Source organism: Motacilla alba, chromosome 13, assembly GCF_015832195.1.
Source record: "Motacilla alba alba isolate MOTALB_02 chromosome 13, Motacilla_alba_V1.0_pri, whole genome shotgun sequence".
Classification (NCBI taxonomy): Eukaryota; Metazoa; Chordata; class Aves; order Passeriformes; family Motacillidae; genus Motacilla; species Motacilla alba.
Genome location: NC_052028.1, coordinates 13,713,270 through 13,729,764, shown reverse-complemented (window position 1 = coordinate 13,729,764; position 16,495 = coordinate 13,713,270). Strand labels below are relative to the sequence as shown.

The following is a 16,495-nucleotide window of genomic DNA, read 5'->3' as shown; positions in this document are numbered from 1 at the left end:
ATAAATTCATTGCTTGGTAAATTTGTTATATGAAAAACTAGAAGCTGAGAAGGTAAGTGGCACTCAGCCACAGCCTTTGCCCCACACTAGTAAGGGTATCACATGAGCTGAGAGACTTGTTCATGTGTAAAACTCCTGTGCAGGGGGCAATACCAAGCTGTTACTCCAGCCAAATTTTCAGTGAAGATGTCCTAGGACATATATCATCAGCTGATTTCCTTCCTGTTGGATTGCTTTATCCATTCCACCATTACAATCAACCAGGTTGTTTCCATTGCACTGGCACCCCAAAAGAGCAGAGGGATCAAATCTACTTCTCACTGTACAAATATGTATATATAAAAGTGTTGATCCCTGCCCCAGAGAGCTTACAATCTAGAAATTAACTCCAGTTGGTTTTATTTCTAAGCAGGACAAACAAGGGGAAGCTTTAGGTCCAGGAATGAAATCTGGATCTTGCAGTATTCAGATTCAGCCATCCCAGAGGCCTGACCCAGTGCCAACACACACCATCCCCATGCACATGCCCAAAGACTCCAATAACACAGCCCCAGAGAGACCCTGAGAACACAAGAAGCTGGAAAGTAACACTTCCCAAACTCTTCTGCTGGAGAACCCCCTTGCACTTCTACTCTTGAGCTGGAAATTTCGGGTACGATGTTGGTGTGGGGGTTTTGCCTTACCAAAGCCTGCTCGATAAGGAGGCAGAAGAGAATGGCATTGCCCACTTCTCTGAGGCTCTGGAACACGTCAGTCTTCAGCTCTGCATACTCAATGATGTCCTTCAGCTGGTGGTGGAAGAACTCCAGGATTCCTTAACAGAGAAGGAAGGACGGTCAGAAAGAGACTGGAATCACTTCCTGGTAATTTGGATGAAAAGATGATCAGTGTCAGGTATTTCCTTAAGCACAAATTTCAGCTGCTAAATGGATACACAGAGACTGGCATTGGAAAGAACTAATAGGCAGTGCCTTATCCCGATTTCAGTAAGCCTTGGGAAATAGGGAATAAGTCATTTAAACTCCCTGGATTTCTTCATCAGAGGAAAGAGGTTCCAGACTGTGATGGATGACTTGGTGCTGGCTCATGTACAGCAGCCACAGCTTCTGACTGCAGCCATGCTGCAAAAAATCACTTCACCAGATAAACAGAGCATTTAAAAAATACCAGTAAACTCACAAAAGCTTACAGAATCCTGAAAACATAAGAGAGGCTACCAGAAGACATTCCCTTATCAACCATCTGTATGTTCAAAAGGAAATTTCCAGCAGGAGATTTCCTGGAAAGGTTTCCTATACATGTTCCAGTGTTAAGAGCAGAGCAGCTGAAAGTGTCCCAGCAAACCTGGCTGCAAGTGGCACTGGCAGGACAGGTGCCCAGCCTGGATTAACTATGAGTGTGGGCCTGAGTAAATGCTGCAGCAACACGTGGCTCAGCTCCTGCTCAAGGATCCTCCCAGCAGCACCCACCTGGAGAGCCATATTCATGTCTTGGCAAGCGGCAGATCTTGGGCATTACTTCAATCAGAGTCTTCACATACTGCAGGATGGTGCCTTGCAGCTGTTGGAGACAAAGGGAGGTTAAACTGGAATTCCAGGTCTCCTGGCACTGGTTTTGAAAGAGGCTGGTTGTGGACGGGTCCACATCTGACAGCACAGGATGAAACATTAGCTGCAGTCTGAGAAGAACTTGCTTAATTTGGATTTCACTCAAATATGAAATTCAGCCCAACTGTATGGAGTCAAGAGTGCTTTTACAGCTTCCTCCCAAAGAAAAAATCCCAGCTGCATGGATTTTCGACTTCAAAATACAGCTTGCTCTGTTTGCATTGTTTGCAGCTGAAAACCAAAACAAGGCTCAGAGTAAGATGCAGCTGGACTTGTGCTTCTAACCCAAAAAGCATTTCACCAGAGCTGCCAAAGGACTCACTCCCTAGCACAGGAAATGCTCCTTCCACCTGAGGAATGATCACTGGATACTCAAGAGTTTAATAATGAATTTACATTCATGTAGAGCAAGTTTCTGCAGATCAGATGGTTTGGACATACATGGATTAGAGCAGAGCACACTGCTTAGCTGAAAGCCCTTGCTGTCATCCGGAGTTACACACCTGCACCCTGTGAATACATTACATGAGATAATGCACTGGATTCCATTTAGCCAACCATAAAATCTTTGTGCTGAATGCTGTCTGATCCTGCTGAGACACTCCACCATCCCCCAGGAATCACTGGGATTCCTCATCAGTGAAAATCAGCCCATGGCTCCGAGTGTTCCAGCGTGGATCGAGAGACACGACGGTGCCCTGATGCCAACACCCCGATCCCAACGCCCACCCTGCCGGCCTGCCCCCATCCAGGCTTTGGGGTTTCTCCATCACCAGGGCCAGGCTCAGAATTACCAGGCTCTTGACGATCTTCAGCAGCTCCTCCATGACCACGGCGATGCCCTGGTAGCCCAGGAGCCGACAGATGGTCTTGAAGTGAGGCGGCCCCACGAAGTTGCGGTAGGAGCTGTAGATGTGGCTGTAGGCGATGTTGAGGGGCTGGAAATTGGAAGCACAGTGACAGTTTCAGGACCTCTAATTCCTGACCAGACCCGTAATTCTCTTATCACAGTATTATGTTCCATCACTACAAATTTTGAGGAGGAGGAGAAATAATAATACTACTACTAATAATAATGGCCATTCCCATTCTGCTTCTTGTAGGAGAAAAGATTGCTTTTCTTCCTATGTGCCCAGATATACTCTAACCTCAACACTGTCATGTCACAAGGTTTTATTATCCTCCTATACAGCAACACCACTTTCATTTCCAAGGTAATTTACTCTCCCATACACTCCCAATCAAATATTTCAGTTCAGTGGCGCTTTGCCTCTTCAAAATCAAATTGTTCTCCACTAAAATGAAAAGTTTTACATACATTCAAGCAGACATTTTTTTTTCCACTATGAGCACTTGCTTTAAATGAGGCTTATTAAGAAAAGCAGGAACTGAAGCAACTGAGTTGAAGGGCAGATGGAAAAGATACAGAAAAGATCATTTTTGTATCCTGCAAAGCTTTACATTAGCCTCTACTTAACAGACATCCCATGGATCTGTGACAAGGATAAGAATCTGACACTGGTTTGGGAAGAATGGTGCCCAGGACATTGCCCCCAAAAATTCTTAGCAGCAGAGAACAGAAAGTGATTTCCAGGAATGTACTCTATCAGTGTCATCTTAGAAACATGGAAATTGCTGCAACATTTCATTACTGGAGTATTTACAGGATCCATTTGGTGTGAGGCAAAGAGAAGTAGGGGAAATGAATTCACTTGTGTGCTCTGCAGGGAAGTACTGAGAATCAGATTTAGCTGAGACACCACATGCTCAGAGGGCTCTGCAATGGAAGTGTTGGCATCACAACTCAGCCCAGCAGAGGGGCTGCACTCTCCCCCATGACATCTCCACTTCAGCCTCAGGGAACAGCAAAAAAGCCATCCTAGAAAAGATCCTGGCACATAGTGTCCCTTCCAACAAAGCACAGATTAACCCTGGGTTACTGCTTACCTACAGGTAAAACAAAGATAAGGAAACAAATTAGACTGAATCCCAAATGCCTCCCTGTGGATAGTGCAGATATACAGGGATCCCCTTTCCTGCCAGTAATGGAGCCAAGGGAGCAGAGGGATGAAGGCACTGAGGAGGTTTGGGTGAAAGGGAGCAAGGGCTGGAGTAGCAGAACAGGGCAAAAAGTTGTCTTTGCTCCACCACTGCTGCAATACCCCCAGCTGGAGGCTCCTGTCTTCCTCCACTCCTGACTCACTCCACAAAGTTTACCTTTAACATTTCATCTGAGCTGCTAATGGGTCACAAAGTCATTGGCTAAAAATTGGAAGAGTATTTTCTTTTGCTCTCAGCTATAGAATTTCACCAGTGTACTGACCACGCTTTCACAGACTTGTCAGTTACTTTAATCAATTAATTCTCCCTCATTTTGTCACAGCCCTACAGATCTGGTCCAGCAGGTTGTTACCTGCTGTAATTCCTAAGTGCTCTTTGAACCAGCAGAAATAAGGCACAGCTAAAAAGTCCCCTATTTTCTGTGAAATGTAATTTCACCTCTTGTTCCTGGTAGGTGCAAATAGCCCTGAAACACAATATTAAGTGCAGAAAGACTGCCTTGGAGACTCATTCACAGTAAGCAAGACTTTTCTCTCCCATTAAAACTTAAAAAAAAAAAAAAAAGAAAAAAAAGGCCCTGAGTATGTGAGTATGTGTCAGAGTTAAGAATTATTTAGGCAGACAGAAGCCTACTTTCAAAGTCCTTGGATACCAGCTCTTAAGAGAACTGAGCACCCTGCTTACCCTTCTGTCTGCATCCTCAGATAACCAAGTCTTTTAAAATCTGGTAGAGACAGACCCAAAGCCACTGGTTATGCACCCTGATACATTTGAAAAACTGCAATGTGTTTTTTTGAAAAGTGTTTCTGTTTAAACACCAGGTAATGCCCAACTTGGAACATTTGCCAAATGGCCAACATGACCATCCCAGAGGGAAGTCAGTGCTCCAGGGCCCCAGCCCAGCCATACTCCCACAGCTTTTGTTGCTTTAACTTCTGCAAGGCACTGTCCCAGCCCCGGGTGTCCCCAGAAAGCAAGTGCTGCAGGGGTGAGCCAAGTGGCCCAGAGAGGCTCCTTGCATCTTCCTTCCACACCTCCCTGTAGGCTCCCTTACCCTGTTATTTCCCCAGACTCAGCACACTAGCCCATCCTAGCTTAGGGGAATAAAAAAAAATCCTTATTTCAGTGGGCTCGTGAAGCCACATTCATTTCTGGAGGCCTCTCTGCTATTCCATGGCCAGGGCACTTCTGTCTGTGCATGTGCCTTGTTCCCCTGGGATGGGCTACCACCACTGGTACCAGCTGTGGTGCAACTGGTCAGGTTTTTCCCACAGCAGGGCTGATATTTGGCTGTACAGGCAGCCAGCAGCTGGTGCTGCTGCACAGCCCCCACCTGGCAGCACTCCCTCACTCCTCAGTGGGACAAAGGGGCTGGAGAGCAGCTCCCAGCCAGCTTCTCCCTTGAGTGGGGGTCTCAGCAATTAGCCTGATTGGGAGAAGAGACATTTTAGGATGTGCACTGGCTGCAGATGAGCAGGATGATTCACGCCTGCCTGTCTGCAGGATGAGGTGGGCTCCTGGAGCTCTCTGCAGAGCCATACACTGCTCTAACAGCAGGCTTGTGTCTAATAATAATGCTCTGCCAGCAATTAAAAATATAACTCCATTTAAGGGTGAGATACACAGCTTGGGGTAGAGACTGTAGGATGTAAAAAATGACACCAGTGGGTATTTTAAGACAAAGCAGCTGAAGGCACAAGCTGGCTGCACAGCACAGCGCAGCTCACTCCCCCGTGCTCGGTGGCCACTTCTGACCCCTCAGAGGACCAAAGCAAAAGCCTGACCCTGACACTTCCTGCAAGCAGCAGCTGCTGGAGACACTGGGGAGGTTTGCCCCATCCTTGGTTTGGGGCCATAGGGGCAGGTTTTGGGGATGGGATGCTGGGATTTGCAGCATGGGGCAGAGCTCCCAGTGTCCCACAGAGCCCACCCTGCACCCAGGTCTCAGGGACAGCCATCTGAAATTGAGACCATGTGGGCAAGGCAGGCCCTAGCATTGCTTTAGGAGCTCAGGAGGTTACCAGCAATGCTCTGGAGAAGCTTTAGCAACAAATGAAGCAAATCAAACCTCAGTTCTATTTCCACGTCTTTGACCTTGCTGTTGGCCATCACTCAGACCTGTCTGAGCTCACCTGAGGAAAGGCAGGAAGAGTTTTATCTGATAAAATTGAACACAGAGAGAGATAATAGATAGTACTGATTGATATAGAATTCCCTTGGAAAAATGAAGAGCTAATGGAAGAGAAATATACTCAGAGACAAAAAAAGAACTTGCACACAGCCCAAGACAAGTCAGGGCTCCCAGCCAACCTAATTCCAGTGCAACAGCTGAGAGTGTCTTAGAAAGTGGAATGAGTAACTCCAGACTCAGCATCAACTTTTCTGGGAAAGTTCCTCTGGAGCACATTTTGGCTTTAGAGAGGAGCAAGTCACTTGTTCAGAGCCTCTCCCTACCAGGCCCATCTGTCCCCTCCTGGCCCCAGGCTCGGGCTGCTCCCCTGAACAGCACAGGCACTGGCTTTGCCTCTCCCTCCTGCCCTCTCACCAGACCGACAGGGGACATCCCCAAGCTGTCTGCAAATCAGAGGCATTCAAAGAAGAGCAGGTCTTAATCCCATGCAGTTCAGCAGGAGGTCAAAGTCTTTGCAAACCCAATTCCTACTCCCATCACACAGTTTAGAAAATATTCAAAGTCTACTGGAAATTGCAGCACCATCAGGGATCAAAATGTACTCTTTATGGCTCTAACTTAAATCAGTAGTTTAAGTGTGCAAGAAATCACAGAATTAAAGACAAAGTCTCTGAGTCAATGGGAACCACAGGTCAGGATCCCAGATTTCACACCATGTGCCAACATGTCTGTAACCCCAGAGCCTGCTGGGCTCAGTGATGGTCTTGCTGGGGGTCTGTGGATACAGGGGAAAATTAAGACCCAAATAAGCCAGAAAAAAAACCTACCTGGCTTGTTTTTTTCCTGCCTTGGAGACACACACTTCTCTCAGGCAGAAGCTTTTAGGGATAACATTCCCAAATCACTCAAAGATGCCTGCCCATCCTTTTCTATTGGTTGCCATGGTGAGAGATGACGGAGCCCGAGCTGGGTATAAACGAGGGAGTTCAGGGAAGGGATTTAGCAGAGACAGGAGGGAGGTGAGTGCTGGCAAGGCACTGCTGAGGGCATTCTGTCACCAGACCTGTCACCTCTGTCACCACTGAGGACGTGGCTGGAGGTAAGTGCTGGCTCTGGGAGGGCTCAGCATGGGCATGTGCAGCCTCATGTAGGGACAAATTAGCAGTCATTAGAATGAGCTTTTTCTTGAGTAAATGAAAGGAAAGTTAGTTATTGTTAGAGAGAGGAAAAAGGAAAGACTAAACCAGCTCAATTGAATGGAGGTGCTGCTCTGAGCACTCTCTGGCTAGGAGAGAGAACCCTGCAGCGAGGTTCAGAGAGCACTTTGGGGATCTAAAGGAGTGATGTTCTCAAGTAATTTGTGGCTGTTGCTAAACAGCCACACAGCTCAGAGAGTAGCAAAAAACTACAGGACATTGTACCATCAGGGATCATCATCTACTACTCACTGGCTCTGGCTCAAATCAGTTTAAATGTTTAAATTTGTTAGTGTCTTTTTTCTGTCTTTGTTCTTACTATTCATATATTTGTGTTTCCCTAAAGGCACTGCTTTTATATTTTACCAACCTACAGATTTCACATTTAAGATGCTGATATTGCAGTGTGAGATGCTGCAGAAACAGAAAGAGTTTATACTTTATTAAGCAAGGAAGGTACAGAAAATGCAGTGACAACTTAAAACAGTGAATTAACCATTATGGAGCTTTCTAAATGGCATTTAGGTGTAAAATCAAAATATCTGTTGATTGGCAGCTTCACAAGGCAAGCTGAAGCGAGTTTAATCATCACTTTATGCTAATCACACTTGCATTATCATTTTTATTTTGTGGGAAACAAAAAGCTAAAATAATTTCTGATACAGACAAGCAGTCAGAGATTTTTAAAAAAGTATAACTGGAGCAAGAATTATACCCTGTGCTCCAACTGGATGTTTTTGTTATGAAGCAGAGTGATACAGTAGTCTGGGCAACAGCAGGATTTGTCTTTTGTCATTTTAGCATGTAACCTAAGTGAGCCAGGATAGTTTTGAGTCCAATCTAAGGGAAAGTAAGGAAAGACTTCATTGATGTCAGCGTCCTTTTGAGCTTTGACACAAATCAGAAACCTGAGCCTCTCCCCGCATCTGGTTTCAGGGGCACGATGAACATCGAGGTGCACAACATCACTTACACCAGTGCCACCGTGTCCTGGGCCATGAGCAGCCCCTGCCCAGAGAACTACTACCACGTCATGTACCGCCCCAACTGGAACAGCGTCTTTGCCGGCTACCTGCGGCAGAGCTTCCACCGCGAGGAGCGCGTGCCGCACCCGCTCAGCTCCCTGGTGCTGCACCGCCTCACGCCCTCCACCATCTACGTCCTCTGCATCACCTGCAAGAACTCCTACCCCTCCAGCAACCACTGCACCACCTTCCACACGCTGGACAAAATCCCCCTGGTTTTCGGTGGCTCCAAGCACGAGCCCACCGCGTCCATGTGGATGGTGAGCAGCCTCCTGCTCCTCTGCTTCCTCGCCCTGCTGGCCTACGGCTGCCTGCAGTTCTGGTCTGCGCGGTGCCGCTGGGCTGCCAGGCTGAAGCACCCCGACAGCAGCCCCGAAGAAGCGGGGGAAGGAAGTGTCTCACCCGAGGAGCCACTGAGTGATGGACTGAGAGAGGAGCTCCTGGAAGTGCCCATGACCACTGTGCTAATGAGGAGCTCCAGTTTCGTGAAGGAGAGCCCGTATAACTCCCCTCACTGCTTTTTCTCCTATAAAAACAGCGATGATAAAAGGGCCATCCTGCCACAGCATGGCCTTCAATGAAAGCAAAAGAAAACAAAATCTTGCTTAGAGGTTTGGTTTGTCCTGCTCTTCTCCAACTCTTGCCAAGAGGACTGTCTGTGTGTCCATGGCAGCTGTCTGTCCCAGGGTAGAACATGAGGCAGAGACACTGGTCACAGGGAGAAAGATTTTTGTCAAGTGACAAAAACACTCTCATTTGCTGAACATTTTTAAGAAGAAACCAAGTCAGCTCTCTGGGAACAGCCAGGCTTGGCAGACTGTAGTGTCATTAGCTCATGTGCATCAGTGCTGTAGGTTCACTTCAGAGTCATCAATCAATGTGCATAAGAAATAAACTCCACTCAAGTAGTTTCACACTTGACTGCCCCTCCACTAGCATCACAGCCCATGCCTTTGTAGTGCCTGCATAAACAGCCTTGCAGCCTGAGAAAAAAGCTTTTTGTCAGTATTAAGTAGTGCACACACAAGTATTTTAGTAATTCCCATTTTGAACAGAAAATGGGATTCCTGAAGTGGTACCTTCCTTGGAGAGCATCACTGCATCAGAGCACCAACTTGCTCACTTCCCTGTGCATTTAGATGGATTTGACTGAGTCTCAGTGTCAACACCAAGCAAGAGCAGTGCTGACACACCTTAACATGGGCATTTTATGGAGAAGAATACGAAAAATCAATAGCAACAGCACATGAATCTGCTTCTTGCATGTCCGTTTGGTTGCACACAGCAATGTGACCCTGCTCATTCACACCCACCACTCTGTAAATGAACCACTCCTTGCATTTCTTTCTCTTCCTAAATAAATATTTCCAACACCCATCCCTCTGGCTGTTGTGGCTCATTTACTGACCTTGGACCCGTAGAGGTAATAGGGCTGGACGTTGGCTGGCTTGTCCCGCTGGGGCTCCTGTGTGAAGGGGATGGCTGTCCTCACAAACCTGCAGCAGGCACGGGAGATGGGCAGGGAAGTGGTCAGAGCCTGGTTAACTCACACACACAGGGCATGGTCTGGGATGACCTGCAGTTGCAGGCTAGTTAGAATTCATCACTTGAGCTACACCAACAGGAATGCAAAATCCTGCCACAATCTGATGGTAGTGTAAAACTTACCAAAACAGACATTTCTTCTCATTTTTGGCAGGCAGGTAAACAATATCTGAGCAGCTACCAGAGCTCTCCTGCTGAGCAAACCAACCCTCAGCCACTGCAATTACTGTCTAACTGCTGCTTGAATTTGTTACTAACGTTTTCAAGACCAAAAGAAGATGGTGGGTTTCAAATTCATTTTAAGAGTAACTGTTGCATCCCACAGGGAGCACAAACCTCTCCACAATACATGTCAATTTTACATGGCAGGTTTGACGCTGCGGAAAGAAAAGCAGGGTCTCCAGGAGGCCTTGCTTTCCCTCCTCACCTGTTGGTGGATCCGTTGTAGCAGTAGTTGGGCAGGAAGTCGAAGTTGAGCTCCCAGAAGACGTGCAGGGTGATGCGCCCATAGGGCGCGGACACGTTGTGGTTGGCCTCGCGGAACATGGCATCGAAGCTGTCCAGAGTCATGTGCTTGCACAGCAGCCTGTGAGTCAGGCGATTGATCTCCAAGAGCCACTCCAGCTCCTGCAGCACATAAAGCAGCAGAAAATGCAACAGAAACAGCTGATTTAATTGCCAGGGGAATGGTTTTTTATCCACATGCACGCAGAACTAAAGACATCAATTTAACTCAGCGGCCAAGGCCAATTGCACTTCCACTCAAGGGGGTCCTGGTCCAGTATTTTGTGAACCTGCAGGAAGTAAAATTAATTTGTTCCCCACTAAGCACCGGCTGGCTTTCACCTCAGAATCCTCCAAAGGTGGAAACTGGTAATTTTACACTGCTTGACTCTGATGCTCCTGTAACATATCAAAGACAGCAAATCCTGTACACACGAACAATGTCACAGCCACCATCATCCAACTGGGAATTAAAGCAAGATTTCCTTCTCCCAGTTTACAGGACTCTCTTATATGAGCTCTGCAAAGTCTAACTGCTGCCACCTTATGATTTACACAGATACTTAATGGTCTGATAATAATGCAATTAAAGCTGCATAAACAGAAACAGTAAAGACTCAGCAGCACAAAGGAAGATACATGACTGGTTGAAACCTACTGCAGGGGAACTCAAAACAGCAGACAGTTACACTGCCTCCACAGCAGTGTATTAGTCTCCCTGCTCATACTCAGAGTCAATACAAGTTCTTACCACGATGGATGTCAGGTCCTCGCTCTCGAAGCGGCTGATGGCCTGGTCCAATGATTTGTACATGGCTGCAGAGATGCGCTGGGTAATGAGCCTGTTCAGGTCAATTGATCTGCCCAGCAACTGGCAAAAGAAAAGATTTGCATGCTATATACTGATGAGGAAAAGGCATTCTATTTTTTACTCAACACACAAATTAAAACCAAACCTTGAAATCTGCTTAAACGTGAAAGTGGTGGCGCAAGTGCCTCAGTTGAGTCTAGATTATTTAAGAAGGAACGGGGGAAATGTGAATCATAACTAATTTTTGTGTCACAAACAGATTCATCCCTTCTCAGCCCAGCTAGGATGCCCTCCACCACCAAAAGGAAAAGAGACCAGGAGTGATGAGTACTGGAGTCTGCTGCTTGCACCGTACCTGGACGTGCCTCTGCTTGAGCAGCGTTTCGTAGCGGTTGGATGGGGGGTATGGAATGATCACCCCGTAATTCTTGCACTCAGCCCGGAAGCGTTTGTCCAGTAAAACACTGAAAAAGGGAAGCAGTCTCAGAAAAATAGAAACTACACTATAAGCTTCTCTATGAGTCTTTCCAGAGTTGTTTTAGCCCCTCTTTTAATCTTGGCTCTGAATTCCAAGAAATCTCTGCACACTAAATCACAGAGCAGTAGTTGTTATCTGGGGACTGCCCTGCTTGTCTTTTGTGGCTAAAACATCCAAAAATACATAAAAAAGTGCTGAAAGATATCAGTGCCAGGTACTGGGTGGTTTTCCTGGTGTGTTCCCTCCTTGAAGATCTGCTGTGGGAACATTTGGCTGGTGATGGTGATTGTCCTCCTTCTCTAAGGCCAAATGTGACCTAGAGACAGAACTTGCAGTCACATGGAAGACGTGGTTCACCTTTGGGGCCACGAGAAGAAGACTGTCACTAGATTTCATCCATACCCTTTAAAATGGTAAGGAGGATATGCCACAAAGGTTCTATCTCTCTAAAGGAAGAACAAGTCCTGCTGCTTTACTAGGGTGAGGACAAGTGCATATTACTGTTTTGTAGAGATGGGAGGCTTCCAGTCCTCTGCCTGGTACAGAAACAGAAGTCAAGCAAGGACATGCCTGTAAAAAGCTCAGTCTGCTTTTCTGCAGCTCTCACAAACTGTACTCTGACTGCTACTCCGGATGCCAATTATTATTTTTTTTCACTTTTATCTGTGTCTTCTTAATTAATTTTCCCCATCTACATCGGTCTGACGTGGACAGCCAGCTCTGGGGGACAGGAATGATCTATGCTTTGTCTTCTTGCAGTGGCTGCTCCCTGAGGGAAATCTTTTGGTTAACAGCAATTTGGATGCAGCGATATCATCAGTCACCATCAGCAGTCAGGCTCTCCTACCTGCCAGCCATCGCTTTGTAATAGGCAAAGATCTGATCTGCCAGCTTGTACACAAATTGATCAAAGCACAGATTCACCTGGGGGAGGAAAAACAAGACTTGGTGAGGGTGTCACCAGCACAGAACAGCTCCTTCCTACGCACGCAAGATCAATACGACCCAACACAGATCCTTCATTTAATGCAAACATTCATTAAAGGTCACACCATCTTAAAACCACACTGCACTTCTCACAGTGCTGAAGGTAAGCAGAAAATTGCAGTTACATTTCTCTCTTAATAGTTTCTGCATGTTCTTACAGGTCCTGGTCCCCCACCCTCTATCACCCTTCCCTCTCAAGGAATTTCTCTGATGTCTCAAACCCTCTGCTCATCAGCCTCTGCCATGTCCCCAGTGTTTGACAGCTTTTGGCTTCCAAGGTTCCCTACAGGTACAGCTGAGCTGAAGCCCTAATCAAGAGAGTCTATAGGGTCTCTAGAAATGCTGATCTTCTTTAAAACTTCTCAGTCTGATGGAATATTTCTTTCATGAGAAAGGTGCCTATAATGAACTGCTAGGTCAAACAGGGCAGTGTGACCCCTGTGAGCTTTTTCGATACAATAAAAATGAAGAGAACTTACTTCAGCTTCAATTTCATCATACAGGAACTGCTTTTTGAACTTGGTCAAAGCGTAGTATGCACTGTCATTGTAGAGGTCCAGGGGGTACAGCACATACCTGAGGGCAAGAACACAGACCACATCTAAAATTAACTTTGGAGCTTATCAGCATAAACTGCAGCCAGTGCATGTCATGCCCTGCCTGATGTAAAAAAAAGGCTTTTCTCTGACTTCATGCCTATCACTGCCACTCCCTGCAGCCCCTCAAATAATCCTTCTTTATCCCTGGGTTCTGCAGGAAGCAGCTACAACCGACCTGGAAGTGAGCTAATTATGAGTTGTTCAATCAACACTTGCTTCTTCTCTGCCCTTAAAAGAGCCTTCACCCTGCCCTCACTCCAGAGAGTGCTCTGACAATGCCCATACAACCAAGTTTTCCTAACAAGAAGAACATTATGAAGGTGATTACACTTGCAGAACAGCAATTCCTCTCATAATTTATCCCACATACAAAAAGAAGTTGAGGTGGCTTAGCCTGGGCCCACCCCCTTTGGTGACACATCTGTTTCACTGCTGTGTGCAGGTGACAGTGCCACCGTGTCCTGCCCACATCCCAACAGTTGCCAGCTGCTGTTTATGACACATGAAGAAGTGCCAGTGCCAGGAAGTCGCCCCTGTGTCTGCTAACGAGGTGTTCACACAGCACCATTCATGTGACAGCAGAACAAGGAACATCTTTTTACCTCCCACACCAAAAAGACTGCTCATCACCAGCCTACCCTTCTTCCTGAACAAAACCCCAAACCCAGCACGTGCACGGTGCCAGCAGAGCCCATCAGCTCTTACTCCATCATGGAGGGTTCTTTGGTTTCCAAAATATGGTCTGTGAGGATCCAGGGCATGGACATCTCGATGGGGAACTGGATGCGGCGGCCCATGGTCAGCTCCAAGAAGAACTCCCGGAACCAGAGCTGGGACAGGTCACAGCACTGCTGCAGAGCTTCTGGAATGCACAGAGGATCCATGTTACTCCCCTGGGGATGGCAGTGAGGGCATGACACAGGAGGCAGCTGCTGCGGCCTTGCTTCTGGGTACAGAACATTTTTCTAGGATGTCTCTGGTTTTAAACCCAGACCACGTCCATGCTGCCTTGGTAACACAAGAAAAAGGAAGGGATCACCCATTTTGCTCTAGAGGGCCAGTGAGAGCACTGGAATGGCTCAGAGTTATTCTGGAAGACTTCTTCTGTGTCCAGTGGCTCAGCCTGTCTGAGACAGAAGGAAAGCCCAGTCCTAGAAAATAAACTCCCACCTGCAGCTATTTGCTCTTGCTGACAGCCCTGTTCACACAATGACTACTACACAGAAGCATGCCCAAACCAGGCAGAAGTAGGACACTTGGGAAAAATCAAGGAAAATCTTCTTCATAGGTCAATGAGGAGCAAAGCTGATCTGCTTTTGCCTTTCTGAGCATGCAAGGGCTGGGTTCAAGCCTCGCCCTGCCATAATCTCACCGCTGATGTTGAGAAGGTGGGTGAAGAAGAAGGACTGCTTGTGGAACTCCTCAATGGCCAAGACTATTGGCCCATCCAAGCTGCTCCTCAGAGTCTTCTTCGAGCCACTCTTGTCCGCTATGAGGGACTCCAGCATGGTCCGCACCATGTAAAGCTTTGGAAAAAAGGTGACATGCAGTTACCACTCTCCAGACACCATCACACACGGCCTTGGTGTTCTGGGAACAAAAAAGTAACACTTCTCCAAAGTGGTGACCACCCTCTGCACACATAGGCCACTATCCTTCAGAGTTAGAGATAATTAAACCCCTGAAAGAAGAGGCTTTGGGAATTATAAAACAAATTAGGCACCAAAGCAACATTTAACACACAACATGAAGATATTGTGGAACAGAGCACAGAAACAGCTGCTAACCCACAGGGTGGGAGACTCCTACACAGCTCTAAGACCATTAATTCCCCACACAGGACACAGACATTCACATACCTGTGTGCTTGATGGTCCTACTGCTCGTCGTGGGACTTTAATATCAAATCCACCTTTGGGATCCTTCTCACCTCTCAGGCAAGGATCGTTTGGAGGCTCTCGACCTCCCTCCCAGTCACAGATCGTCTTCCGAATTGCCTGAAGGACACTGGAGTGGGGGGAGAGGGAGAGCAGTGCTTAAGCTTGATTTTACTTCCAGATGAAAATACCTATGGCTGGGCACATGTGAGAGGAAAGGTACCTGAGGTGGGATCATACACAGCTGCTATTGCTGGGATGATGCCCAAAGTCACCTCTGGAGGAGTTGCTGGCCAAGGACTGTTGGCCGCTTGTGTACTGGAGCACACACAGGCCCACGTGCTTGTGTATTACAAAGTGTAACAACACTAATTAATATATGGATTTTGCCCTGCATTCTGGGACAGACTGACCTGATCAGAACATTCTTCTTCTTCCTGACAGCCTGTCGCAGAGGCTCCCTCAGGGTCACCTGGGCGAAGTCCTGCAGCGCCGCGTAGATGGTGTTGCGGATGGCCTGGTTGAAGACACTCTCCATCCGCCCCATCAGCACTTGCAGGCCTTTGATCATGGCAATCACCTGAAGAAAAAGTTAAACCCAGGTGTATCTGCTGTTTTTCCATTTTGTGAAGAGGGCTGCAAATCCTCTTCACTGAGAGAATTCGGGACTGAATTAATTCTACTCAAGTAACATAGGCCTGGTGATCAGACAGCTGATTTTTGGGTGTTAGCTGCTTTACAGGTCACAAGAAGCTGAGGAAAGCATTTATACCATCAGCTTCTTACAAATAGCCCTTGTTCCTTGTTTGTACTCCTGATCTCTTGGTATCTTTAATACTACACAATCCCAGGAAACTGCACATGCTCCACGTGTGGGTGCAGCTTGCACAGAGCTGCATCTGCACAGGGCACAGCCTGCCCTGCCCAACAGCACAGTGGAGGAAGCCATAAGGCAACATCCAAACCACCCTGGACTGTGTGTAAGGCAGGAGGAAGGTGAGGGCCTCCCAGAGCCTGGCTTAGAGGATTGTTCTCACTGTTTACAGACAACCAGGCTGAGAGCTGATGTGTCCTGGGGACTGGCTGAGCATCTCTTGTGTTTGCACAGCTCCTGAATGCAGCTGCAGCTCTTGCTCCAGATCACACTGCTCAGCAAGCCCCCTGTTCTGGCTCTGTGTGGCAACATCTTGGGAGTAGGAGGTTACAGGGGTGACTTCTGTGAGAAGCTGCTGGAAGCAGCAGCTCATATTCCCCTCACGTCTGATAGAGCCAACATCAGCTGGCTCCATGACAGACCCAGCGCTGGCCAGGGGCAATTTAAAAACCAGATTAAGGGATGTGGGGGCCCTTAATCCCTTAACATGGGTCACATGGCAGAGCATGCCCTTCCATTCTCTTTCCCTGGCCTGAGGAACATGGACAGGAAACCAGCCTGGAGTGGCTCTGACTCTTGTGCAAGTGGCACCTACTTCCACAAAGGCAAACTTCTCCTCACTGGTGTAGTTGTACCGGGTGGCTCTCTCATACTCTTCAGCTGTTCCTGGGCAATCCTTGTTACAGAATTTATCTGTGGGATGAACCAGCTTCCAAGAGTACTAGAAGAAGGAAAGAGACCATGTCACCATTGCAATGAGGAAGAAGATAGGCTAGAAAGACTGAATCAGGCTGTATGTC

At 47.3% G+C, this 16,495-nt stretch overlaps 2 protein-coding genes across 7 annotated transcripts in view; one reads left to right on the top strand and one right to left on the bottom strand.

The window, feature by feature from the left end:
- The window catches only part of CYFIP2 (cytoplasmic FMR1 interacting protein 2), a 50,052-nt gene that overhangs the window by 12,560 nt on the left and 20,997 nt on the right, over positions 1-16,495 (bottom strand). For all 6 annotated transcript variants that reach the window (XM_038149925.1, XM_038149920.1, XM_038149924.1 and 3 more), the window contains exons 13-26: positions 16,291-16,416; positions 15,235-15,401; positions 14,804-14,951; positions 14,317-14,470; positions 13,650-13,806; positions 12,825-12,921; positions 12,206-12,282; positions 11,236-11,344; positions 10,821-10,940; positions 9,993-10,192; positions 9,429-9,516; positions 2,402-2,545; positions 1,470-1,560; positions 684-814 (exon numbers count right to left, since the gene is read on the bottom strand). In XM_038149925.1, the coding sequence (XP_038005853.1) occupies positions 684-814; positions 1,470-1,560; positions 2,402-2,545; positions 9,429-9,516; positions 9,993-10,192; positions 10,821-10,940; positions 11,236-11,344; positions 12,206-12,282; positions 12,825-12,921; positions 13,650-13,806; positions 14,317-14,470; positions 14,804-14,951; positions 15,235-15,401; positions 16,291-16,416 (1,809 nt within the window). The remainder of the gene's footprint in view (positions 1-683; positions 815-1,469; positions 1,561-2,401; positions 2,546-9,428; positions 9,517-9,992; positions 10,193-10,820; positions 10,941-11,235; positions 11,345-12,205; positions 12,283-12,824; positions 12,922-13,649; positions 13,807-14,316; positions 14,471-14,803; positions 14,952-15,234; positions 15,402-16,290; positions 16,417-16,495) is intronic.
- On the top strand, positions 2,559-9,398 carry FNDC9 (fibronectin type III domain containing 9). The gene has a single exon (XM_038149927.1). The coding sequence runs from the start codon at positions 7,939-7,941 to the stop codon at positions 8,599-8,601; it is 663 nt and encodes a 220-aa protein (XP_038005855.1). The 5' UTR covers positions 2,559-7,938; the 3' UTR covers positions 8,602-9,398.

What these genes read in the sequence shown, in the direction of transcription:
- FNDC9 (XM_038149927.1), top strand. Translation starts at nt 7,939, where the DNA reads ATGAACATCGAGGTGCACAACATCACTTACACCAGTGCCACCGTGTCC.